At 38.3% G+C, this 24,609-nt stretch overlaps 2 protein-coding genes across 2 annotated transcripts; both read left to right on the top strand.

The window, feature by feature from the left end:
* The first annotated feature begins 17,059 nt into the window (after nucleotides 1–17,059).
* On the top strand, nucleotides 17,060–17,500 carry LOC149169179 (uncharacterized protein At1g01500-like). The gene has a single exon (XM_089425105.1). It carries the CDS (start codon nucleotides 17,060–17,062, stop codon nucleotides 17,498–17,500), a length of 441 nt encoding a protein of 146 aa, XP_089281231.1.
* A 1,291-nt stretch (nucleotides 17,501–18,791) lies between these two features.
* Nucleotides 18,792–24,349, top strand: LOC149169178 (uncharacterized protein At1g01500-like). Its single transcript, XM_089425104.1, has 2 exons — nucleotides 18,792–19,412; nucleotides 24,179–24,349. The coding sequence occupies exons 1-2, from the start codon at nucleotides 18,792–18,794 to the stop codon at nucleotides 24,347–24,349; spliced, it is 792 nt and encodes a 263-aa protein (XP_089281230.1).
* Nucleotides 24,350–24,609: the final 260 nt, after the last annotated feature.

The raw sequence follows: 24,609 nt of genomic DNA, 5'->3' as shown, positions 1-24,609 counted from the left end.
TATTTGATGATTCAATTCGCCTCAATTATCCTTGCTTAATCCTTGTCATAAAATTTTAAAATGATTTGGAAATCATTGATTTTATACATCTTCAATTTTAGAAATATTAATTTTAAATATTTGGGAATAAAATATTTTGATAAAAATATTTCTCGAATATTTTTTAACGTGTTTTTTTATTTATTCCCAGAGCTTGGAAAATAATTAAAATTGTTTCTATTTTAATCAATTAATTTATTATAAGTGTGTCCTGGTTGTGGAGGAGCTCTGGAGAACAGTGGTCATGGCAGTTATCGGTAACCCTAGGTTTTCGGCCCGTTGAATCACAGGGACCATGGATGGCACCTGACCTGGTTATGGTTTCCCAGGATATGGTGACTCTCGTGGGCCCATCGAGGGTATTTTCATATTATATGCTTTGACCCATACTGGGATCACTAGTAACTATTTTTTTAGGGCTCGCAGAACTGAACGACCGTATTTCTCGCTTCGAATTCCTGGTATCCCTTGCAGTCGGTCCCCCTGGTCAGTGGTCAGAGCAGGTTTTGTCGGGTTGCTATGGTGGAGGAGGACCTTGTGGACTACGAGGAGGACCCCATGCCAGATCAAGATATTTGGGCATATAAAAATCAACCGGCTATGGATCCTTGGGGTAAAGACCAGCCTAGCTCGACAGTTGTTGTTCATTCGCCACTCCACTCGCCGCGCACTGGAAAAAAGCAGCATCCGGATGTCAACATAGCAGACCTTCCGGTTCTAGAGTGCCCTCCTCTCTCGCCGGCCACGCTTCATCTACTGGGCTCCTACCTACAGACCTCACCATCCTTCGACTCCCCCCTACCACACCCTGCTCAGCAACCCCTGCTTTCCCCCACGCTTACCTCCCAACCCTTAAACCCTTCCACCTTTTCCCTGGCACCGGTTGGACCCCCTGAACTTCAGCGACCCACTCGATCTACCTATCATCTCGGCTCCTGCAGTCTGAATCCACACTCCCCAATCCGTTCGGGCTGCTTCAGCTCTCCGCTTCTACCTGCTCGTCCGGCCAGGTCTGCCCAGCATAGCACCTCGGACCCGTGTCGCAAGCTCCTAAAGGAATTCCCTATTGGAAGGCATTCAAATAAGCAGAGAAAAGGTAGGTGCCTTCGGGCCATAGACTCAGATATAAACTTGACCTTCGGGGAGGACATTAAAATGGAAAATGAGATTGATACTGCAAGGAAAGTACTGGTTGGCCAGGTTCGTGGTCGGAACTATTTTGTGGAAAGACTGCGGCAATGGACTGAGGAGATTTGGGGCTCCTTACTGAAGGAACTGCCAGCTATAAGGGTCTTAACTAGAGGCTGGTTTTCTCTTCACTTTCATAGAGCGGAATACACACAATGGATATTGTCCCAATTCTGGCATATCGAGTTAGCTCCTGTTCTTCTGAAGCGATGGGATCCCCTCTTTGATCTGGAGTGGGAACAGATGGGTGTTGGACCTATTTGGGTTGGACTGTCGGGATTTCCCATGCAATTTTGGACTCCCCAGGTGTTCAAACGCATAGGAGACGCACTAGGTACCTATCTTGAACACGACAAATCCTATGAGAAAACGGGAATTATGACCATGGCAAGGATATTAGTTCATCTTGACACCAGGGCTGGGCTGGAGGAAAAAATCACTTTGCATCGCAGACATTTCTCGCGCAAACAGCTACTAGACTATGAGGGTGTCCCTTTCCGTTGTAGAAGATGCCACAAAGTGGGCCATCTGTACAAGGACTGTCCATTGCTCTCGGGGGTGACTTCAGAAAATTCAAGAGGAACAAAGCAACAGCCATCAGTTGAGCAGAACAAAGGTGACATAAAGCAAGGTGAAGGTGACTTGAACCATAGCGAGATCCCATCGGAGGCGGAATATGGTGCCACAAAGAAGACAAACAGTAGAAGGAAAGTTGCGTCATCTCCTGCTCCACCTCGTACCCGTTCCAAGACTGCGGCGGAAGCATCATCTGCCCCGGGTAATGAATCTCTTCCCATAACCTCTGCACTTTTTTCAGAAGTTATGTTTTCTGTATTGCACTCATCTCTGCATCCTCCATCCTCCGATCCGGGCTCTATCCCCTCTATTCCATGTTCCATTGCCCCTCCCCCCCCCACCTTCTCCACCACTCCCTCCTCTCTCAGGATGGCATCCTCTCACCCCAACCCTTCTTCCTCCCATACTGGTTCGGGATCGCACCCATACCACCTTCGACCTCGAGTCCGACCAAAATTTTTGGGTCTGGGACTATCCCCTGGACGGGCTTCTAAACATAAACCATCTAGGGGCCATCCATCCAAAATCAAATCGGCCATTCAGACTGTTGTGGCAGATGTAGCACAAGGACAAAAATGCACTATTGAGAGGGCGCTTAGAGAAATTGAGCCCTTAGCCCTTGGTTCCCCATGATTTGGCTCTCCTACAATTGCAGGGGATTAGCCAACCCCAAAAAGCGTTTGGCTCTCAAAAGGCTGACTCAGGAATCCAGATGTGACATCCTCTTCCTACAGGAGACTCTTTGCTCTTCGGACAACTCTGTGAGAACTCTACAATCCATCCTGTCGAGTTGGACTTTTCAAGGCTTGGATGCAAATGGCAAATCCGGTGGCCTTGCTATTGGCATAAACCCCAGGACTGTCAAGATCATATCATCCTGGGGTGGATGGGGCTTTATTGGTATGGACATCTTCATGGGAGAACTTGGGCTAACATTAAAAGTTATCAACATTTATGCCCCAAATCAGAACAGACTGGCCTTTTGGCACAATCTATTAGAAAATAATCTTGTCACAAATTCTACCATTATTGGCAGAGATTTAAACTTCTCCTTGGGGGTGGGGGAATCCTGGGGACATCATGCTCAATTGGACCCTATCTCGGAGCAGATGAGTATGTTACTGGACTCACACAAGCTTGTTGATGTCCCCATGAACAAGAAGGTCCCCACTTGGCATAACAGGAGAACGATGGAAGTTGCCTTGGGACGGAGATTGGACAGATTCCTTATTCATGAAGAACTCATCTGTAAACTACCCCTGTACAGACAATGGGTAGGCACTAGCGGATTATCCGATCATCTTCCCATCTTATTACAAGTCAGTGGATCAACAAAGAAACCCCGCTCCCCCTTCAAATTCTTTTTTGGCCATTTGAATGATCCTGACTTCATCAATCTGGTTACGGACTTCTGGATATCGCAACCCCCACTGAGGGAGCAGAGGAAGGCGGCTGATTTCTACGAAAGACTCAAAGTTCTAAAGAATAACACTGAGGATTGGGCTAAGAGGAAGAAATTAAGAGATGATCAACTCCTCTTGGATATTGAGATACAGATAGCATAGTTTATGGATGAAAGGGGGACTGGCTTTCAATCAGAGGATTAAAAATTACTTCTGATCAACCTGGAGAAGCAAAAAATCAAGTTGTTACAAGACAAGGAAGAACACTGGAGGTTAAAAAGCAGAGCCATTTGGCTGAAAGCGGGAGATAGCAATGTTGGGTCCCTATAATACTAGTGATTACCCCATTACTATTGTAGTTATACCCCTTATTTATATTGTTGTGCCCCTATTACCCCCATATTGTTATTTCTGTGCCCCATAGAATCCCTCTATTGTTATTTTTGTGGCTTTATATTATTATTGTTAGGTCGGCTGGATTATATTGTGACTCCTTAGACTCCTATATATAGAAAGGAGGTTTTGTCATTTGTATCATCCAAGAATTGTTCATTTATGTAATGTAAAGGAGGTTTCCCCCTCGAAGAGGCTGAATTCTAAGGCGTTGATCTTTCTTTTCTATCTTTTCTTGAGCTGGTTTCATAACATTTGGTATCAGAGCTTTGGATTCTAGGGTTTCGCTGCTCCAAACAGGTCATCGTGGAATTTTCGCTATAACTTTTTTTCTGTGACGTTTCAGAAGTCGAAAAAAAAAACCATTTGAGAAGAAATCGCGCTGAACCTTGGGTCCGAATTTCAGAGCTTTTCGCGCGATATTTGCGGAGATATGATCTGAGGAAGTTGGTCTTTTTGCAGACTCCTGAATTACATTCAAAACAGGTGACCTAGGGAAAATCGTCATAACTTTCTCTCTGGGATCGGATTGAAATTTCGTAAGAAGGTACAGAAAGAGGACGGACTGTAGTTTCTTGTGGGTGTTTTTCAGATCCAAAGGTCGAAACAGTGACTCGTGGCACGTTGTACAAGTTCGCTCTACTGAACTAGTCTATAATCAAGTCACTGTGGGAGATTTCGCATAACTCTTCCTTGGAGAATCCAATTTGGGTCAGACTTGTGGCATTGGAAAGAGGACACAGAGAGCTACTACAAGTCACAAGTTTAGAACTAGATGATTGGAAAGTACAGAGATACATCAGAGGCAATATCGAGCTCCTACAAAGTGAAAAAAGGTGTGTAGATTTTTTTTTAAATTTTTGCTTAAGCTTGGTTTGAAAATTTATTTTGAAGGAATTCAAAGGGCATAGTAGAGCATTATTATCGGTAACTGATGCCCCGAGGAAAGAAAATGCAAACACCTAGTAAGGAACCTGAAAGCTCTAGCATGACTCATGAAGAAGAGGAAGAAATGCTACATGATATATCAAAATTACAAGAACAAGTGCAACAAATGTCACACTCACAAAAGTTAACAGATGCTAAGATAAATGGCGTGGAATCTAAGATAAATGGCGTGGAAGCTAAGATGAATGGCATGGAAGCTAAGATGGACAATTTGAAGATAGATTTGAACACAAATTTGAAGACAGGCATGGCAGATTTGAAGACAGATTTGACTAATTTTCTACAAGAAATACTTACTAATGGTGAAAAGGTAGTAAAGGAAACTCATGATGAGAACAAAAGAAATGTTAATCATGATTCCATAGACGCTAATGTTGGATCGAAGAATCACCATATTCCAAAAATCGATATGAGGAAGTTTGATGGCAAGGATCCCGCCACATGGATATTACAGATGGAGCAATTCTTCGATCTCAATAATGTGCAAAACACACAAAAGGTACGTATGGAAACTTTATATTTGGAACCAAATCAGTTTGTATGGTATCAATGGCTTTGTTCTCGTAAACAATTTATCACTTGGGCAATTTTTACGGAAGAATTGATAGCACATTATGAGGATACAAAAAGCAACACTTTTTTTAGCCAATTGATAAGTCTCAAACAAAAGGGTTCAATAATGGAGCACATTGAGGAGTTCCAAAAATTGAACATAAGGGTAAAAGATATTCCAGAGGAGCATAGGATTGATGTGTTCATAGGGTCTTTAAAGGATAATATCCAACATGATGTGCGCCTTTGGGAACCTGATTCATTAGAGAAGGCATTCAGGTTAGCAAGAAAAATGGAAAGCAAAATTATGGCAACTAGGAAGCATACCATTCACAACTATAAAGACGGAAGTGTTGTTGCCCATAGTCTTCCACAACCTACAAGGTTGACACCACAACAATTGGAAGAAAAAAGAGCAAAAGGGCTTTGTTACAATTGTGATAGCAAATACACAAAAGGTCATAAGTGTGCTGAGAAGAAATTATTCTACATAGATTGTGAAGAGGAAGAAGAAAAGGAGCAAGAAAGGTCAAAAGAAGAGGATATATTCCAGGAACAAAGCCTAGATGAAGAACAAATAAATCCGACCATATCTTGTAATGCATTGGCGGGAATTACCACTCCTCAAACCATCAAGATAGAAGGACAAATCAAGAAGAAAAAGGTAATAGTGTTGATTGATTCAGGAAGCACCCACAATTTTATTCATTGTAGGGTAGCAAAAGAATTGAATTGCTTCCTATATCCAGCACCAGAGTGTCAAGTGATGATTGCAAATGGAGGAACAATAAATTGTTCTGGAAAGTGCCATAATATCAAGCTATCCATGGGAGAATATGTATTGACTAGCCCAATGCTTTCCATTCCAATGGGAGGTGTTGATGTTGTACTAGGAGTCCAATGGCTACAATCCTTGGGTACAATAGCTTTTAATTTTCAAGAACTTTTCATGAAATTTTCTGTGGAAGGAAAGGAAGTTGAATTAAGGGGTATTGCAGGGAAACCAGGAAAGATAATCAGCTCTAATGGCATGACAAAGCTTCTAAAAAAAGGAAAAGAGGTGTAATTGCACAATTATGTTCGCTAGATGTTTCCACATTGGAATCATCTATTTCTCCAGATCTCCAAAAAGTCCTGGACAATCATTCCAAGGTATTTGAGACTCCCAAAGGTCTCCCACCTATGCGTGATCATGATCATGCTATTCATCTGATTCCAGGAAGTGTTCCTCCAAACATCAGGCCATACAGATATCCATATGTCCAAAAAAGTGAAATTGAACGTATGGTTGCAGAAATGCTAGAGGCTGGTATAATTCAACCGAGTCAAAGTTCTTTCTCAGCTCCAGTAGTATTGGTGCACAAGAAGGATGGATCATGGCGCATGTGTCCAGATTATAGGGAGCTCAACAAGCTCACTATTAAAGATAAGTTCCCCATTCCTGTCATTGATGAATTACTGGATGAATTGCATGGATCAATTTACTTCACCAAGTTGGATCTTCGTTCGGGATATCATCAAATCAGAATGAAGATTGAAGACATTCCGAAAATGGCATTTAGAACTCATGAGGGTCATTATGAATTTTTGGTCATGCCTTTTGGCCTTACCAATGCACCTTCAACATTTCAAGGTTTGATGAATTCAATTTTCAAACCATTCCTTAGAAAATTTGTGTTAGTATTTTTTGATGATATACTAATCTACAGCAAGTCTTGGAAGGATCATGTTGAACATGTTGACAAGGTGCTACAACTATTGGAGGAGAAACAATTATATGCAAAAAGATCCAAATGTTTCTTTGGAGTCCAGGAGGTGGAATATTTGGGTCATATTGTATCTCATGAAGGAGTTAAGGTAGACCCTAGCAAAATTAAAGCCATTAAGGAATGGAAAATCCCCACATCCATAAAGCATCTGCGAGGATTTCTTGGGTTGACAGGGTATTATCGCAAGTTCGTTAAGAATTATGGGAGAATAGCAGCACCTCTAACAACATTATTGAAGAAAGATTCATTTTCATGGACTCCGGAAGCAACAAAGGCCTTTAAACATCTTAAAGAGGCAATGTGCCAAGCACCGGTCTTAGCTACACCGGACTTCACAAAAACCTTTATTGTGGAATGTGATGCTTCAGGAAATGGAATTGGTGCTGTTCTAATGCAAGATGAAAGACCCATTGCTTTTGAAAGTCGTCCAATCAAGGGAAAGTTTTTAAGCAAAGCTATTTATGAGAAGGAAATGTTGGCAATACTCCATGCACTTAAGAAATGGCGACCCTACCTAATGGGAAGACACTTCAAGGTAAAAACGGATCATGATAGCCTTAAATACTTTTTAGAACAAAGATTATCCTCTGAAGAGCAACAAAAGTGGGTCACAAAGATGTTGGGTTATGACTTTGAAATCATCTACAAAAAAGGGAAGCAAAATGTGGTGGCAGATGCACTCTCAAGAAAGGATGAGGATATGGAAGCATTGTTGTGTGCCATTTCTATTATCCAACCAGATTGGATAAACGAAGCAAAGGAGGAATGGAAGAATGACGAAGAAGTGTGGGCACTTATTCGAAAGCTACAACAAGATTCTAGTACTTCTGATACATTTAGCTGGAAAAATGATTCGTTATGGTACAAAGATCGCTTATACCTCTGTAAGAATTCCCAGCTAAAACAAAAGATTCTTATGGAATTGCACACTTCTCCCTTAGGAGGGCACTCAGGATTTTTAAAAACTTACCACAGGGTTAAGAAGGAATTTTTTTGGGATGGCCTTAAATCAGATATTCAAAAGTTTGTGGCGGAATGTTTGGTTTGCCAACAAAATAAAGTTGAAACAATTAAGACATCGGGTCTATTACAACCTTTATCCATTCCAAGCCAACGTTGGGAGGAGGTTTCAATGGATTTTATCACAGGTTTACCCAAGTCTGAGGGAAAGAGTGTCATCATGGTGGTAGTTGACAGACTTACCAAGTATGCACACTTTTGTGCATTATCACATCCATTTAAAGCCAGTACAGTTTCTACTGCATTTATGGAAACAGTTCAAAAGCTACATGGAAACCCAAAGATTATTGTAAGTGACAGAGATCCCATTTTCACTGGAAATTTTTGGACAGAATTATTTTCTTGTCTTGGTACTCAGTTAGCTCATAGCTCATCTTATCATCCTCAATCTGATGGGCAAACTGAGATAGTAAACAAATGTTTGGAAGGATATCTTCGTTGCTTTGTATCTGATAAACAGACACAATGGGTCAAATGGTTGCCTCTGGCTGAATGGTGGTATAACACTTCCTTCCATACAGCAACAAAAATGACCCCATTTATGGCACTTTATGGGTACCAACCACCATCAATCACATCATATTTAAGAGAAAATTCTAAGGTTCAGGCAGTGGAACATCACATCGAACATCAACAACAAGTCCTCCAACTCTTAAAGGATAACCTCGTGTTGGCACAAAATAGAATGAAACAACAGGCAGATCAACATCGCAGTGAAAGAAGTTTTGATGTAGGTGATTGGGTATTCCTACGGCTACAACCATATAAGCAAATGTCCCTAAAGCAAGCTAAGAAGGATAATAAATTATCACCAAAGTATTATGGTCCGTACAAGGTGTTGGAAAAGATTGGTACTATGGCATACAAATTGGAGCTTCCTGCAGCTTCTCGATTGCACCCAGTTTTCCATGTTTCATGTTTAAAGAAGGTTATAGGTGACAAGCTCCCAGTTCAAACAATATTGCCAGAACTTGACGAGGAAGGAAAAATTATATTGGAACCAGAAGCAGTCACAGAAACAAGAACTCGACAGCTACGAAATCGATCAATTTCAGAGTATCTTATCAAGTGGAAGAACTTATCCGCTGAAGATTCCACATGGGAGGATGAGAATTTTATGCAGAAGTATCCAGAACTGCTCAAGCGTTGAGGACAACACTTTTTTGAAGGAGAGGGGCATGTTGGGTCCCTATAATACTAGTGATTACCCCATTACTATTGTAGTTATACCCCTTATTTATATTGTTGTGCCCCTATTACCCCCATATTGTTATTTCTGTGCCCCATAGAATCCCTCTATTGTAATTTTTGTGGCTTTATATTATTATTGTTAAGTCGGTTGGATTATATTGTGACTCCTTAGACTCCTATATATAGAAAGGAGGTTTTGTCATTTGTATCATCCAAGAATTGTTCATTTATGTAATGTAAAGGAGGTTGCCCCCTCGAAGAGGCTGAATTCTAAGGCGTTGATCTTTCTTTTCTATCTTTTCTTGAGATGGTTTCATAACAAGCAATACCAAGTTCTTCCACAACCTTGCAAATGGCAGAAAGGCCTCCAATACTATCTGGCAGCTGCCTAGTGAACCGGAAGGATGGGCATCAACGCACCAACAATTAGCCAGATTGGGGATATCACACTTTAAAAGGCAATTTACTGCTCCGACTACCATCAATCTCCTTGAAATCATCAACCTGGCAGGACACTTTCCAAGATTTGTTGAGCGGGAGGATATCGAGGATCTGATCCAACTGGTCACCATGGAGGAACTGGAAGGAACACTAAAGTGGTTCAAGAAAGATAAGAGTCCAGGTCCGGACGGTTGGCCTGTGGAGTTCTATCTGGCCTTCCTGGAGCTGTTGGGGGAGGATCTGCTGGCAGTCATAGAAGAAAGTAGAATCACCGGGCATATTCACCCCCCTATGAACTTCACCTACATAGCCTTGATTCCTAAAACTGACTCTCCATCTTCTTTCAATGACTTCCGGCCAATTTCCCTTTGCAACTGCCTATACAAAATTATCTCCAAAATCATTGCTAACCGCATCAAGCCCATCCTATCATCCCACATCTCTCAGGAGCAATTCACTTTCCTCCATCACCGCCACATTCAGGAAGCCATTGGTACAGCCCAGGAAGCCCTACACTCTATCAAACACAAAAACCTCAAGGGCATCTCCCTCAAGATAGATTTAGCAAAGGCTTTTGACAAAGTAAATTGGCTTTATCTAAAAATGATCCTCACCCCCCGTTCTCATATCATAGATCATGGGTTGTATCTCATCTGTTTCTTTTGCTATACTTATCAATGGATCGGCCTCATCATCTTTCAATATCGACAGAGGGATCAGGCAGGGCTGCCCGCTATCCCCACTCCTTTTCTTGCTTGTTATGGAAGGCCTGAGCAGACTTATTGCATCCGCCAAAAGGAGCGGGGGAATTAGTGGCCTAAAAATCATGGAGCATTTTTATCTAACTCATCTACTTTTTGTTGATGACATCCTGATATTCTTAAACGGGAGTGTCTGGGATACTACCTCGCTCAATGAGATACTGCACCTATTCTGTGCTACAGGAATGGAAATAAACCGGGGAAAATCCACTATATCCCTATCGGTTTGTACTCTACAGGAATCACAGCTTGCCTTGCAGAAATTTTCTTTCCAAGAAACTGATCTGTTGGAGGGAATCAAATACCGGGCTTCAGGCTTAAACCTGATGGATACAAGATTGAAAACTGGACCTGGCTCATCACAAAGGTAGAAAAGAGAATCAGCTGCTGGTATCACAGGCTCCTTTCAAAAGCGGGCAGACTCATCCTAATTAAATCCGTCCTCGAAGCCACCCCGGTATACTGGATGTCACTTTCCTGGATACGTAGGGTATACTTCACAAAATTCAACAAATTTGTTGTAGATTCCTTTGGAATGGTAAGAAGGAGGGAAAGACATTTGCCTGGGTAAAATGGACCAAGATAACTACTCCTAAGAAGTGGGGAGGGTGGGACTCAAAACTCTCCCGACTTTTGCACAAGCCTTGGCTGCAAAACAAGGATGGCTCTTATTGAAACAAAACAGTCTATGGGCGACTGTCATACATCACAAATATATTTGGCCATTGACCATCACTGACTGGATCCAAAGGCCGAATTGGAATAGAAATGGCATATTTGGGATATGGAAGGCCATTCTAAATGCAATGCCCATAATAAAAGATAGCCTATTATGGAAAATTGGCAATGGCACATCTGTCCGAATTGGTATTGACCCATGGTCGGGATGTGGAAACTCCCACAGATTACCAGATGGTCTGGTACTCTTTTTAAATAACAGAGGTATAAAATTTCTTTCCCAGATTGGCGACCAGCGGAATTCTACAATCTTTTCTCAGGCCTGGTTAAATGAACAGCACTGGAATATACCTTTTGAGTGGAATGATGATTGGAAGAGATATATATAGGCCCTAACTGAGACCCATATTAGATTAAGGGCAGATGAGGATGAACTCATATGGGCTCTAGCAAAATCTGGTCAATATTCGCCGAAGATGGGCTATGATAAAATCATTGAAGACAGAAAACCTGAGAACCTCAAAAGCTGGTGGGTCTCTCTATGGAAATTGAATGCTCCTCCAAGAACCAGACTGTTGATGTGGAACATTTTGGAGAACAAAATCCCCACTGGTTCTTATCTTAAAAAAAGGGCTTTCTCGAGACCATCCCGATGTGTGATGTGCTTGCAAGATGAAGAAACGACCCAACATCTATTCCTCTCATGTCCGACCACTAGGAATATCTGGTCTCAGGTCATACAATCTCTAAATTTAAATGCGAACTGGCAGGGGGTGGATATAAACTCAGCGTGGGATCAGTGGTGGATCACCGTGGCGGCGGAAAAGCCTAGGAACCTCCCCCTCCTGGTTTCTTGGTATATTTGGGTCAAGAGGAACACTATCATATTTGAGAACAGAACAGTTAATTGGAACCTCCTCCACGCTATTATCTGTGCGGCATACTCAGAACTCCCAAACGAGAACAGTCATGAACAGCCCAGAATCATTCGACAGGAGCAGATAAATAAAGATATGCCATGGGCCTACTTTGATGTCCTCTTGCACCTATCTGATACGCATTACTATCTGATTAGCATGGGGCTTGGTCCCGGAACAAACAATCACGTAAAATTGATATCTCTGCGACACCTTTTATACTTTGCTATTATGAAAAACTGCCGGCAACTGCAAATATTTGGCGATTCAAAGACTGTGATTGATTGGTGTAACAACACGACTGTTTGTCATGCATATACATTGAAACATATCTTGGAAGAAATTGTTTTTTTCAAAACATTCTTTGACCATATATCTATTTCTCATATCTACAGGGAAATAAATGGAACAGCTGCCTAGCTTTCGAAAGAAGCGGCGCATCGCCCTCTAGGCGAATGGATGATCGAGGAATTTTCTCCAGCAGGGACATACCGATATTTTCACAGGCCATATATAGATGGGGCACTCCAGTGAGGCAGCAGCCTCTATTATCAGATTTTGGATGATCTCAACATTTTGATTATGCATTGTATATATTTCAGTATATGCTCGTAAATAGGAACTCTCTATGTACAGGCATACTACTTCTATATTTTCATGAAGGTCTCAGCACCTAATACTGTACACCCTATGGGGTTTATTTTCTGCAACTAGTCTTGACAGTGGATGAGTGCCACAATACAGCATATGCCTTCGGGCATCAACAGCATGTAATTTCTTATTTTAGAAATTATGAATTTTCTTTCCCCGAAAAAAAATCAATTAATTTATTACGATTCTATATGTTAATTACAATTTTACCGTTAATTACTAATTAAAAATTAATGATAGATTAATAAGATTAACCTAAGATTATTCCCAATCCCGATGTAATAATCCACCAACATGTTAAAAATAATCAACATTTAAAAAATTGAGGGGAATAATCCACCCACATGTTTAAAATTACCCTAATTAATTACTTAACTTTTAATTAATATCAATGACTATATATATATATATATATATATATATATATATATATATATAGATATAAACTTTATTTATATTTATTAATTTAATTAATCTACCTTAATTAATTATGTTTTATTATTTAATTAATAATTAACATTATCATTATATACATATATTCATTGATTTGTTTTTATTCTTTTCTTTTAAATTTTATTTGAAATGTGGATTGAGGCTTAATGTACAAAATGGATTAGAAGGAAAACAATATGTTACAACATAGGCTCCATGTGAGGACTGCCTCCCCCTCTGGGATGCAGAGAACTTGTAAACTAGGTGTCTTGCATCCATTGGGCATGGAGTCATGACAATTCAATTCAATTATGATTTTTACCTATAAGCTACAACCTGAAATATGAAACCTGCTATTATCTGAAATTAAACTGAAACTAAAGAACAATGTCTTATCCATTTTGTTATGAAGTCAACAATTAACTGTGTTCTTTTCAATGTCCTGCACCTGTGAATTGGAATCAATTTTGAGATTGAACCCACACTGAAATTTGAAAACTGAAGACTGCTCAAAATAAAACTAACTACTGCACACTAAAATATGAAAATAAATTTATCCAATCTCACACACCTCCACCTAATTGAGTTGAAACTTTTTCCTGTTAAATATAGTATGATTTTCAGTGCAACCAAGTGAGTAGTTGATTATCTCAGAGATCACCTTGCATGTAATTGAAAACTTGAAAAATATTTACAATGTGAAATTTAAACTCCATAGGCAACTTATACTTACAATTGAATTCTGAAGATTGCATCCTTTGTTTATGTCTGCGACTTTTCATCACCTCCAAGAGGAAGAAAGATATACTACTGAAAGTAATTAATATAAGATCTTGAGTGAACACATCATTGAATGCAGCTGACATCTCAAACCAATGGAATCACCATATAGACAAAGTGGAGCCGTCAGGTGAAATAAATACAACCAATATCAAATGTCTACTCCTTGTTCACCAACCAGGAATAGATCTAGACTGATCATTCTCCAGGGAAAAATATCTTTGTTTTTTCACTCTCGACAATGACGCCAAATGTTGTATTATTTCTCGAAGGCAGTTCTTGGCTACGAAACTGCACCGAGAAACAACTCAACCAACTTTGGGTTCAAGTTGGCCCTCGAACCAGAGGGGGCTCCCTCAAAAGTTACGAGGGGAGTTTTGTTGTTCACTTTCACTAGACAGCAGCCTATGGAGCACAATTTCTAGATCTAGAGGTTTTTTGTATAGGTGGTTGTTGATGAGTCACAAATTCATGTTTAATAAATAAGGCCTTCTATTGCAAAGACCTGATCAAAGTGCCATTGTTCAATGATGACAAAAAAACATAGCTTGAAAGTTTTGGATGGAGGAATGGAAGAGAAATTAAACAATTAAATATCCTTCCTCGATGTCTAATTATCTAACTAAGAACATAAACATGTAGAAGAATCTCTACATTGAAAAAAAATACATTTAAGCATAGAATAGAAACAACAATCCAAGCCCCAAGGGTTAGCCCAACTGGTCAAGTCGTGCCTCGCCAAAACGGGAGGTCACAGGGTCGATTCTACCCGAAGCCCTTGGGGTTAGGTCTGTGATGGCCGAGGGGTGTGATCCTAGAGATCAGCCCTAGTTATTTCGTGGATGTAGCCTGCACCCCCTGACCACGGGTGTACGTGAACCACCGGGAAAAAAAAAAAGAAACAACAATCCAATTATTTCTAGCTGACTAGTTATTCAGTAGAGAAAGGGAGGATGATACTCAGCCTAGCCCTTCCCAATGTCCTATACTAACTCAAATATATGCAAAAAAGATTATGTAATTGTTGGAAACACCGACATGTACACAAGTTTTGTCAATAAAATAAAGTTAGAAACCCCTGAATTAAAACTCTGTAATATCAGGTTTTACAAAAATGTGAGGCTCTCTATGCTCAAAAGCCAACCCTTTTACATTACAAATCAAACAATATAAGGAAAACATAATCCCAAACTGTTAAAATTTTCCTCGAATAAAATGCCAAACAAGAAACTAAAAATAAATAATATTTCTAATTTGATGCAGGAAACTTCAAACTGTTGGATGCTGGAAATTAGTTTGCCTTCAATTATGGGAATTGGTTTATTGATGTTGATTTTCCTACCTGAAATTTGTAGCTGATCCTTTGACTGCTGATCTTCCTCCTTAAAAACCTAAATCTGGTTGAAGTTATTCCTTAATAATATGTTAGCTGCCCATAAATCTGGTTGCAATATGCAATAATATGGTTGATTGATCCTTTTTATAGAATTTTCCTCCTTAAAAACCTAAATCTAGTTGAAGTTATTCCTTAATAATATGTTAACTGCCCATAAATTTGGTTGCAATTTGCAATAATATGGTTGATTGATCATTTTTATAGAATTGATTAATCCTTTGTCTTTTGATAAAATTATTTGATGATTCAATTTGCCTTAATTATCCTTCACGTGCTTAACAATTTTCGTAAAATTTGAAAATGATTTGGAAATTATTGATTTTCTACCGCTCTTCAATTTTTAAAATATCACTTTTAAATGATTAGGAATATAATATTTTGATAAAAATATTTCCCAAATATTTCTTAACTTGTAAATTCATATTTCTATTCTTCCATAGAAAATAATTCATTCCTATGGTTTTTTGAGAAACCAGGTCTCTCGTAGAAACCATGTCTTGTTTTGCCCATATTTTATACACTTATAAATAAATAAAGTTAATAAATATAATCCATAAAATCATCAACTGATTTATTCGCACAGCCTTGAAATCCCAAAATTTGAAAAATAATTAAAATAATTTCTATTTTAATAAATTAATTTATTATGACTCTATATGTTAATTACTAATTAAAAATTAATATTAAATTAATAAAATTAAACCTAAGATTATTCCCAATCCCAATGTAATAATCCACCCACATGTTTAAAATATTCAACGGTTAAAAATAAAAAATTGAGGGAGGGTCTGCGGACCACAATTAAGGAAGGGGGATCCTCAATTTTTACCACCTTATTTTACTAAATATTACGTGGCATCCTTTCATGAATGGTGAAGCCTCCTATGGTTTCCAAAACAACTAGGGGGTCCACAATCAGCGTTTTGTTGCATAAGGTTTATTAAAAAAAAATATTCCCCCATAAATTTTGGTGGGATATAAAAATTGGTGGGAGGTACTTTTAACTTTGACTTTTAATTATTTTTAAGTCTAATTAATGACTCTACTATATATATATTATAAATTTTATTTATATTTGTTAATTTAATTAATTTATTTTAACTTTGACCTTTTAATAATTTTTAAGTCTAATTAATGACTCTACTATATATATACTATAAATTTTATTTATATTTGTTAATTTAATTAATTTATTATGTTTTATTATTTAATTAATAATTAACATTATCATTATATACATATATTCATTGATTACGCCGTGAGGCGTTTCTCTCTGAAATCAACTCCCTCTCTGCCTACCTGTCATCTTTGTAAGCCACACAATTATATGTTAGACGATTGCAAAAGTTTCAGTCGTTGATTCAAAGTGGTTACAAATTCGTTGCCCAAATGGTTTGCAAGTTTATCGAGGCTGCCATTTGGCATCTGGTCGTAAACAATGAATAGCTCCATCCCCATAGTTGAACCGGGCTCCAGTGCTACATGCGTCCCACGAACCCCTTCATTCCCTCCCTGAACTCTTTCGTTATGCATTTCACTACGATTTCTTGGCCACTGCTAGGGAGAACGCCCATATAAACCTTCCCAAATCCCCCTGGTCCAAAACATTTTCGTCCCTGAATCCACTGGTGGCGATGCGGAGTTCCTTGTAAATGAATCTATGGGGCCAAAAATCCTGCTCCCATTCTTCGATCTTTTCTCTAATGCCATATTGCCTTTGCTATGGAGCCAGAATCTCTGTAGATTTGCAGTTTGATCATTGCAGAAGATGTAAGGGTTTTTCTATATAAAAGAGATGTATTACATCTCATGCAATATGATCATATTTTGTTCAATCATCTCTCTGCAATCGGAATACACACTTCAGATGTTTATCTACTGTAAATCCATTTAACAGAGCCTCAATTGTTTCAATTTTGTATCCATGGAGATTCAGGGGAAATCAGTAACAGATACATGGTTCGATGTCAGAGTGATATACTTAAGATTGAACTCCTGTTTGCTTAAAAGTGCACCAGATTGTTTTACGATTTTGTTTCCCGCTAGAAGCATGTCAACCGTTCTTGAGGTTAATGGCATCAGAATTCCTTCCGCAGAGCAGACCTCTCGCAAGCTGCTAAGAGACAGAGTAGATACAGAATCTGCCGAGGCAACTTATATTAGTACTGATAATCTGCGCACTAATAAGGGTTTGTCGTTTAAGCTCCATCATAGAGGCGAGCTCCTTGTTACAGGGAATTTTGAGAGACTGGCTTTGGAAAATCCCAAGGCTAGGAAAAGGGTCTGGACCATGGAATGTACCACTGCAATATCTGTTGGATCTCCTATATTCTATCGAGAAAGGTTGAAGTGCTTTCAGGTCTGAGTGCACTGTTCCTCCAAGTTTATGTGGCTGGGAGAGGCTTGGGTCGCCCCATTGTTTTGACCAAGATGGTGCACTTGCTACCTCGTAGGAAATGGATTTGATGCATTTCTTTGGATGCAATACCTGAAAATGATGATAATGATGGGCCAAGAATCAGTAGATTAGATTTGAAGTCTCAGGTGAACAAATTATATGTGCTTTCTGCACTACATTGTTTGAATATTGTTATTCTTTATATTATTTATTGAGTATTTATATTCAGGGAAATTTCTGGATCATGTGATGCAGCTTTGCATCATTGCTTCCATTATTCTTAATAAACCACTATTCTTGATCAACCACAAGCCAGTAGGCCTACTTCTCCTCCCTGACAATGCCCTTAGAATAGTTTCACCAATTTTTTCCCGCCTTGCTTTAATCCCTCCTGTAAAGATATTAAGATATTTTTTTCATCTGATGCTTCTTTCAATTTTTCACCACCAAACTTCCATTATCAATCCAAATCTTCTTCAACCATAGTTTCAGTACGGCTACCTTTCCATCTTCACTTTTGACCTATATTAACAGGACCTAGGATACTATTTAAACTCACAAAAAATTTTGATTACATTTTTTTACAACTAATTATCAGGACTTCAGTCATTATGGTTCAATCACTACTTGAGGCCACTTTCTCGAGAAATCAAGAACTATCAAAGCTTTACTAACATTCAAAGAAGTTAACCTTTTTGAACAAGTACCTATTTAACAGTTATGATGGTTCAATTATTTCAATCATTAAATAGGTTTGGAGGCCACTTTCTAGAAAAATTAAACCTGAGGAGATTCTTTACCATTTATAAAACACTATTGAAAAATGGGACCTTGTTTAGACTTTGAGGCGACCACCCAAGAGTATTTAACAGTCATGATTGTATGATCACTGCAATAGGTTCTTGGAGACCACTTTCTAGAAAAATTAAACCTGAGGAGAGTCTTTACCATTTATCAAACACTATTAAAAGTGGGACCTTGTTTACGCTTTGAGGCGATCACCTAACAGTATTTAATAGTCATGATTGTACAAGCACTGCAATGGTTCTTTAGTCATGACTGTACAGTCACTACAATGGTTCTTTTGCAGATATTGCAGAAGATGTAAGGGTTTGTCCATATAAAAGAGATGTATTACATCTCATGCAATATGATCATATTTTGTTCAATCATCTCTCTGCAATAGGAATACACACTTCAGATGTTTATGTACTATAAAGCCATCTAACAGAGCCTCAATTGTTTCAATTTTGTATCCATGGAGATTCAGGGGAAATCAGTAATAGATACATGGTTCGATATCAGAGTGATATACTTAAGATTGAACTCTTGTTTGCTTAAAAGTGCACCAATTTGTTTTACGATTTTGTTTCCCGCTAGAAGCATGTCAACTGTTCTTGAGGTTAATGACATCCGAATTCCTTCCATAGAGCAAACCTCTCGCAAGCTGCGAAGAGACAAAGTAGATACAAAATTTTCCGAGGCAACTTATATCAGTACCGATAATCTGTGCACTAATGAGGGCTTGCCCTTTGAGCTCCATCATAGAGGCGAGCTCCTTGTTACAGGGAATTTTGAGAGACTGGCTTTGGAAAATCCCAAGGCTAGGAAAAAGGTCTGGACCATGGAATGTACCTCTGCAATATCTGTCGGATCTTCCTATATTCTATCGAGCAAGGCTGAAGTGCTTTCAGGTCTGAGTGCACCGTTCCTCGAAGTTTATGTGGCTGGGAGAGGCTTGGGTCAGCCCATTGTTTTGACCAAGATGGTGCACTTGCTACCTCGTAGGAAATGGATTCGATGCATTTCTTTGGATGCAATACCTGAAAATGATGATAATGATGGGCCAGGAATCGGTAGATCAAATTTGAAGTCTCAGGTGAACAAATTATATGTGCTTTCTGCACTACATTGTTTGAATATTGTTATTCTTTATATTCTTTATTGAGTATTTATATTCAAGGAAATTTCTGGATCATGTGATGCAGCTTTGCATCATTGCTTCCATTATTCTTAATAAACCACTATTCTTGATCAACCACAAGCCATTAGGCCTACTTCTCCTCCTTGACAATGCCCTTAGAATAGTTTCACCAATTTTTTCCCGCCTTGCTTTAATCCCTCTTGTAAAGATATTAAGATATTTTTTTCATCTGATGCTTCTTTCAATTTTTCACCACCAAACTTCCATTATCAATCCAGATCTTCTTCAACCATAGTTTTGAGTATGGCTACCTTTCCATCTTCACTTTTGACCTATATTAACAGGACCTAGGATACTGTTTAAACTCACAGAAAATTTTGGTGACATTTTTTTACAACTAACTATCAGGACTTCAGTCATGATGGTTCAATCACTACCTGAGGCCACTTTCTCGAGAAATCAAGAATTATCAAAGCTCTACTAACATTCAAAGAAGTTAACCTTTTTGAAGAAGTAACTATTTAACAGTTATGATGGTTCAATGATTTCAATCACTAAATAGGTTCTTGGAGGCCACTTTCTAGAAAAATTAAACCTGAGGAGAGTCTTTACCATTTATAAAACACTATTGAAAAATGGGACCCTGTTTAGACTTTGAGGCGACCACCCAATAGTATTTAACAGTCAGGACTGTACGATCACTGCAATAGGTTTTTGGAGACCACTTTCTAGAAAAATTAAACCTGAGGAGAGTCTTTACCATTTATTAAACACTATTAAAAGTGGGACCTTGTTTACGCTTTGAGGCAATCACCCAACAGTATTTAATAGTCACGATTATACAAGCACTGCAATGGCTCTTTAGTCATGACTGTACAATCACTACAATGGTTCTTTTGCAGATATTGCAGAAGATGTAAGGGTTTGTCCTTATAAAAGAGATGTATTACATCTCATGCAATATGATCATATTTTGTTCAATAATCTCTCTGCAATAGGAATACACACTTCAGATGTTTATGTACTATAAAGCCATCTAACAGAGCCTCAATTGTTTCAATTTTGTATCCATGGAGATTCAGGGGAAATCAGTAACAGATACATGGTTCGATATCAGAGTGATATACTTAAGATTGAACTCTTGTTTGCTTAAAAGTGCACCAAATTGTTTTACGATTTTGTTTCCCGCTAGAAGCATGTCAACCGTTCTTGAGGTTAATGGCATCGGAATTCCTTCCGCAGAGCAAACCTCTCGCAAGCTGTGAAGAGACAGAGTAGATACAGAATATGTTGAGGCAACTTACATCAATACTGATAATCTGCGCACTAATGAGGGCTTGCCCTTTGAGCTCCATCATAGAGGCGAGCTCCTTGTTACAGGGAATTTTGAGAGACTGGATTTGGAAAATCCCAAGGCTAGGAAAAAGGTCTGGACCATGGAATGTACCTCTGTAATATATGTCGGATCTTCCTATATTCTATTAAGCAAGGTTGAAGTGCTTTCGGGACTGAGTGCACCGTTCCTCGAAGTTTATGTGGCTAGGAGAGGCTTGGGTCAGCCCATTGTTTTGACCAAGATGGTGTACTTGCTACCTCGTAGGAAATGGATTCGATGCATTTCATTGGATGCAATACCTGAAAATGATGATAATGATGGGCCAGGAATCGATAGATCAAATTTGAAGTCTCAGGTGAACAAATTATATGTGCTTTCTGCACTATGTTGTTTGAATACTGTTATTCTTTATATTCTTTATTGAGTATTTATATTCAGGGAAATTTCTGGATCATGTGATGCAGCTTTGCATCATTGCTTCCATTATTCTTAATAAACCACTATTCTTGGTCAACCACAAGCCAATAGGCCTACTTCTCCTCCCTCACAATGCCCTTAGAATAGTTTCACCAATTTTTTCCCGCCTTGCTTTAATCCCTCCAGTAAAGATATTAAGATATTTTTTTCATCTGATGCTTCTTTCAGTTTTCCGCCACCAAACTTCCATTATCAATCCAGATCTTCTTCAACCATAGTTTCAGTACGGCTACCTTTCCATCTTCACTTTTGACCTATATCAATAGGACCTAGGATACTGTTTAAACTCACATAAAATTTTGATTACATTTTTTTACAACTAACTATCAGTACTTCAGTCATGATGGTTCAATCACTACCTGAGGCCACTTTCTCGAGAAATCAAGAACTATCAAAGCTCTACTAACATTCAAAGAAGTTGACCTTTTTGAAGAAGTACCTATTTAACAATTATGACGGTTCAGTGATTTCAATCACTAAATAGGTTCTTGGAGGCCACTTTCTAGAAAAAATAAACCTGAGGAGAGTCTTTACCAGTTATAAAACACTATTGAAAAATGGGACCCTTTTTAGACTTTGAGGCGACCACCCAATAGTATTTAACAATCAGGACTGTACGATCACTGCAATAGGTTCTTGGAGGCCACTTTCTATAAAAAATAAACCTGAGGAGAGCCTTTACTATTTATCAAACACTATTAAAAGTGAGACCCTGTTTACACTTTGAGGCGATCACCCAACAGTATTTAACAGTCATGATTGTACAAGCACTGCAATGGCTCTTTAGTCATGACTGTACAATCACTACAATGGTTCTTTTGCAGATATTTTTTTTCAGAATTATACCTTGACACATTGGACGATTGTCCAAACCCCAACCATACTTAACAGCCATAATGACTTCATCATTACAATGCTAAGTGTTATGTCCACTTTTTTTTGAGGAATTAAACTCTTCAGCTCTGAAGCCTTTAGCCTTTACTGACAACTCCAGTTATTAATCACTGTAATTAACATAACTTATATATAAGTTCCCTGTTTGATTTTTGAAAACTGCCCATTAGAGTGAACACTGTTATTCCAATCGTTGGAAATATCCAACCAAGATTCCTTCTCTAATGAAATTTTGATGTAATACCACAAATCTATACAGTTGTGATGAAAGAGTCTAAAAAAATAGAATTTTTTTAATTTTATGTTTCTGGTTAGGAAACCATGTTGCTGGAATTCTTAAAAAATTAAAGAGGTTTGTCCCTTCTCCACACAAACTTGTTCGATTGCATATTCTCCACACTTGGGATGGGTTTGTCCCTTTTCACTTCTCCACACTTTAGGGATGGGTATGGCTCCATGATCCCAACAGCTTAGCTTGGGTGAGGAGAGATCAAGGGTCCTCTGGAAATAGACCCTATGACCTGTTGGGACGAAACCCTACACAAGTCAACTGGGTTGTATGTCTGCCCAATGTATTTAATGCATCATAAAGCCTTGGGAAAATCCAAGGTTATCAATATGCAGTCAGTGGCAGTGCATTTAATGCCGTTGTTGGTTGCATATTGTTCCCCAAAATCTAATCCAGTATGTTTCTTTGTCCACTGTTTGATATAATACTGTGTATATATAGACTGCTCCATGTGAACAAAGAAAGTGTTTTAACGGGAGATAAAAGAACTTTTGTTTCTACTTCAATTCGGGCATTTTGTGTGTGCGCTTTTTTAATTTCCATAACAAAAAAGTGTTCCTGTCCATTAAATTGGAAACAAACAGAAATGGAAAATGAAAAATTAAATTGGAAACTAAAATTTTGGAACCATTAAAAATTGAAAGCTTTGTATTAAATTTGAAATTAATGAAAATTGAGAACTGAATCATAAAATTTGAAAGTAGATTATTTTGAAATCTCCACGCCTACCCCTTTTATTTTTTGTTTACCTCCACCTCCGATTCCAATGGTACCTACAGGAAAAAACCAAAGATTTACTAATTGTAGGTGTAGTTTGACATCAGAGACAATGTCCATCAATTTGTTTGCAATTATTGAGTAGGATTACTAAAGGTGATCAGCAATAAACTCATAACATTTTCTACTGCAATGCCATTTTCTCTTTGTCTTAACTGTTTATAATATCTGTATGTTCAACAGGGAAATTTAGAAAAAAGATTATGTTCAGAAATCGAAGGATTGTTGGCTCCTTTTCATGGCATGCCAATCAGAGTTGAAGAAAATTGGTACATGGGAAAGAGAAGAATATAAAAATCTGTACAAAGTATTTATAAATATTTTGTAGTAAATATATAGAGATATTGTAATAAAGTAAAAGATGAGAATAGTTTGATATAGATCAGGCTAGATAACTGAAGTCAGTTGCTTCATAGCCATATCTCTCATGCTACTTTCTATTACAAAGGTTAATCCTCAAGGGTTCATCTAGAACATGAGGCTCCAGAATTTCTACTTCTAATTGTAAGTTAATTTAACCAACCCGTCCTTATTAAAAGCAAAGCAAGGTTACATAATTTACTTTATGCCAAACAGAAACATAAACATATATCATAAGTAATGTATACAAGAGGTGGAATTTCAATTCTACTTAAAAATAATTTAAGTCACTGAAATGTCAATGCATCTACTTCCTTAAAAAAAAAAATTAAAGAGAAGACTCTATTAAAAGAACAATGTTGCAAATTAAGAACTAAATAATTGTTTCCAGACAATTGCCAGGGGGTAAAGACTTCAATTTCAGAAGATCAATCAGGCTCATCAGGTAACTTGCTCTGTCTCTGGACAGCTTTTGTTTATTTATTTTTTCAGTTTTAACGACATTGATGCATGTTAGAGTATATAACCCCTTTTTATCTCAGATGTGTTCATGTTATTGATTATGTTATTTTTGTGATAAATCTGCAGACTGTAATGTCTAGTTTGGCACAAGCAAAGCAGCAAAATGGTTCCGAGGATTACTATATGGATGGCATGATGGGAATTAATAATGATCCTTGCAACGAGTGGGAAGAATGGATGGGATGGGAAGGAGCTGGAACCCTTGATTATTCCTCCCATATTAACATCTATGCATGATTATACCTTTATCCTCATTTGTATTCATGTCACCTCGCCTTGTAAATAATTAGGCCTCTCCATGACCATCCCCAAGTTAACGAGTTATGGCCTACTTCTGAGACTCTTACCTGTAATGCTTCTCATTCCTCTCTATAAATTGAACTTACTCTTCTCAATCTTCTCTGTAAATTGAACTTACTCTTGTATTTGTATAGCAGATTTCATTTCTATTGCCTCAGCTTCTGCTTCACAAGGGCCTTCTTGACTCAGATGAGCAA

This window comes from Pinus tabuliformis, chromosome 4_2 (assembly GCF_031772625.1).
Source record: "Pinus tabuliformis cultivar Carrire ecotype Pingquan chromosome 4_2, CPIR1, whole genome shotgun sequence".
NCBI classification, from domain to species: domain Eukaryota; kingdom Viridiplantae; phylum Streptophyta; class Pinopsida; order Pinales; family Pinaceae; genus Pinus; species Pinus tabuliformis.
Note: the sequence above shows the minus strand (reverse complement) of the source record. Positions and strands in the feature narration are given on the sequence as shown.

Bases quoted from the DNA above. Each gene is read 5' to 3' on its own strand.
- LOC149169178 (XM_089425104.1), top strand. From the start codon at position 18,792: ATGGAGATTCAGGGGAAATCAGTAATAGATACATGGTTCGATATCAGA. The intron at 19,413-24,178 runs GTGAACAAATTA...ATAAATCTGCAG, and splicing joins GATCAAATTTGAAGTCTCAG to ACTGTAATGTCTAGTTTGGC.
- LOC149169179 (XM_089425105.1), top strand. From the start codon at position 17,060: ATGGAGATTCAGGGGAAATCAGTAACAGATACATGGTTCGATGTCAGA.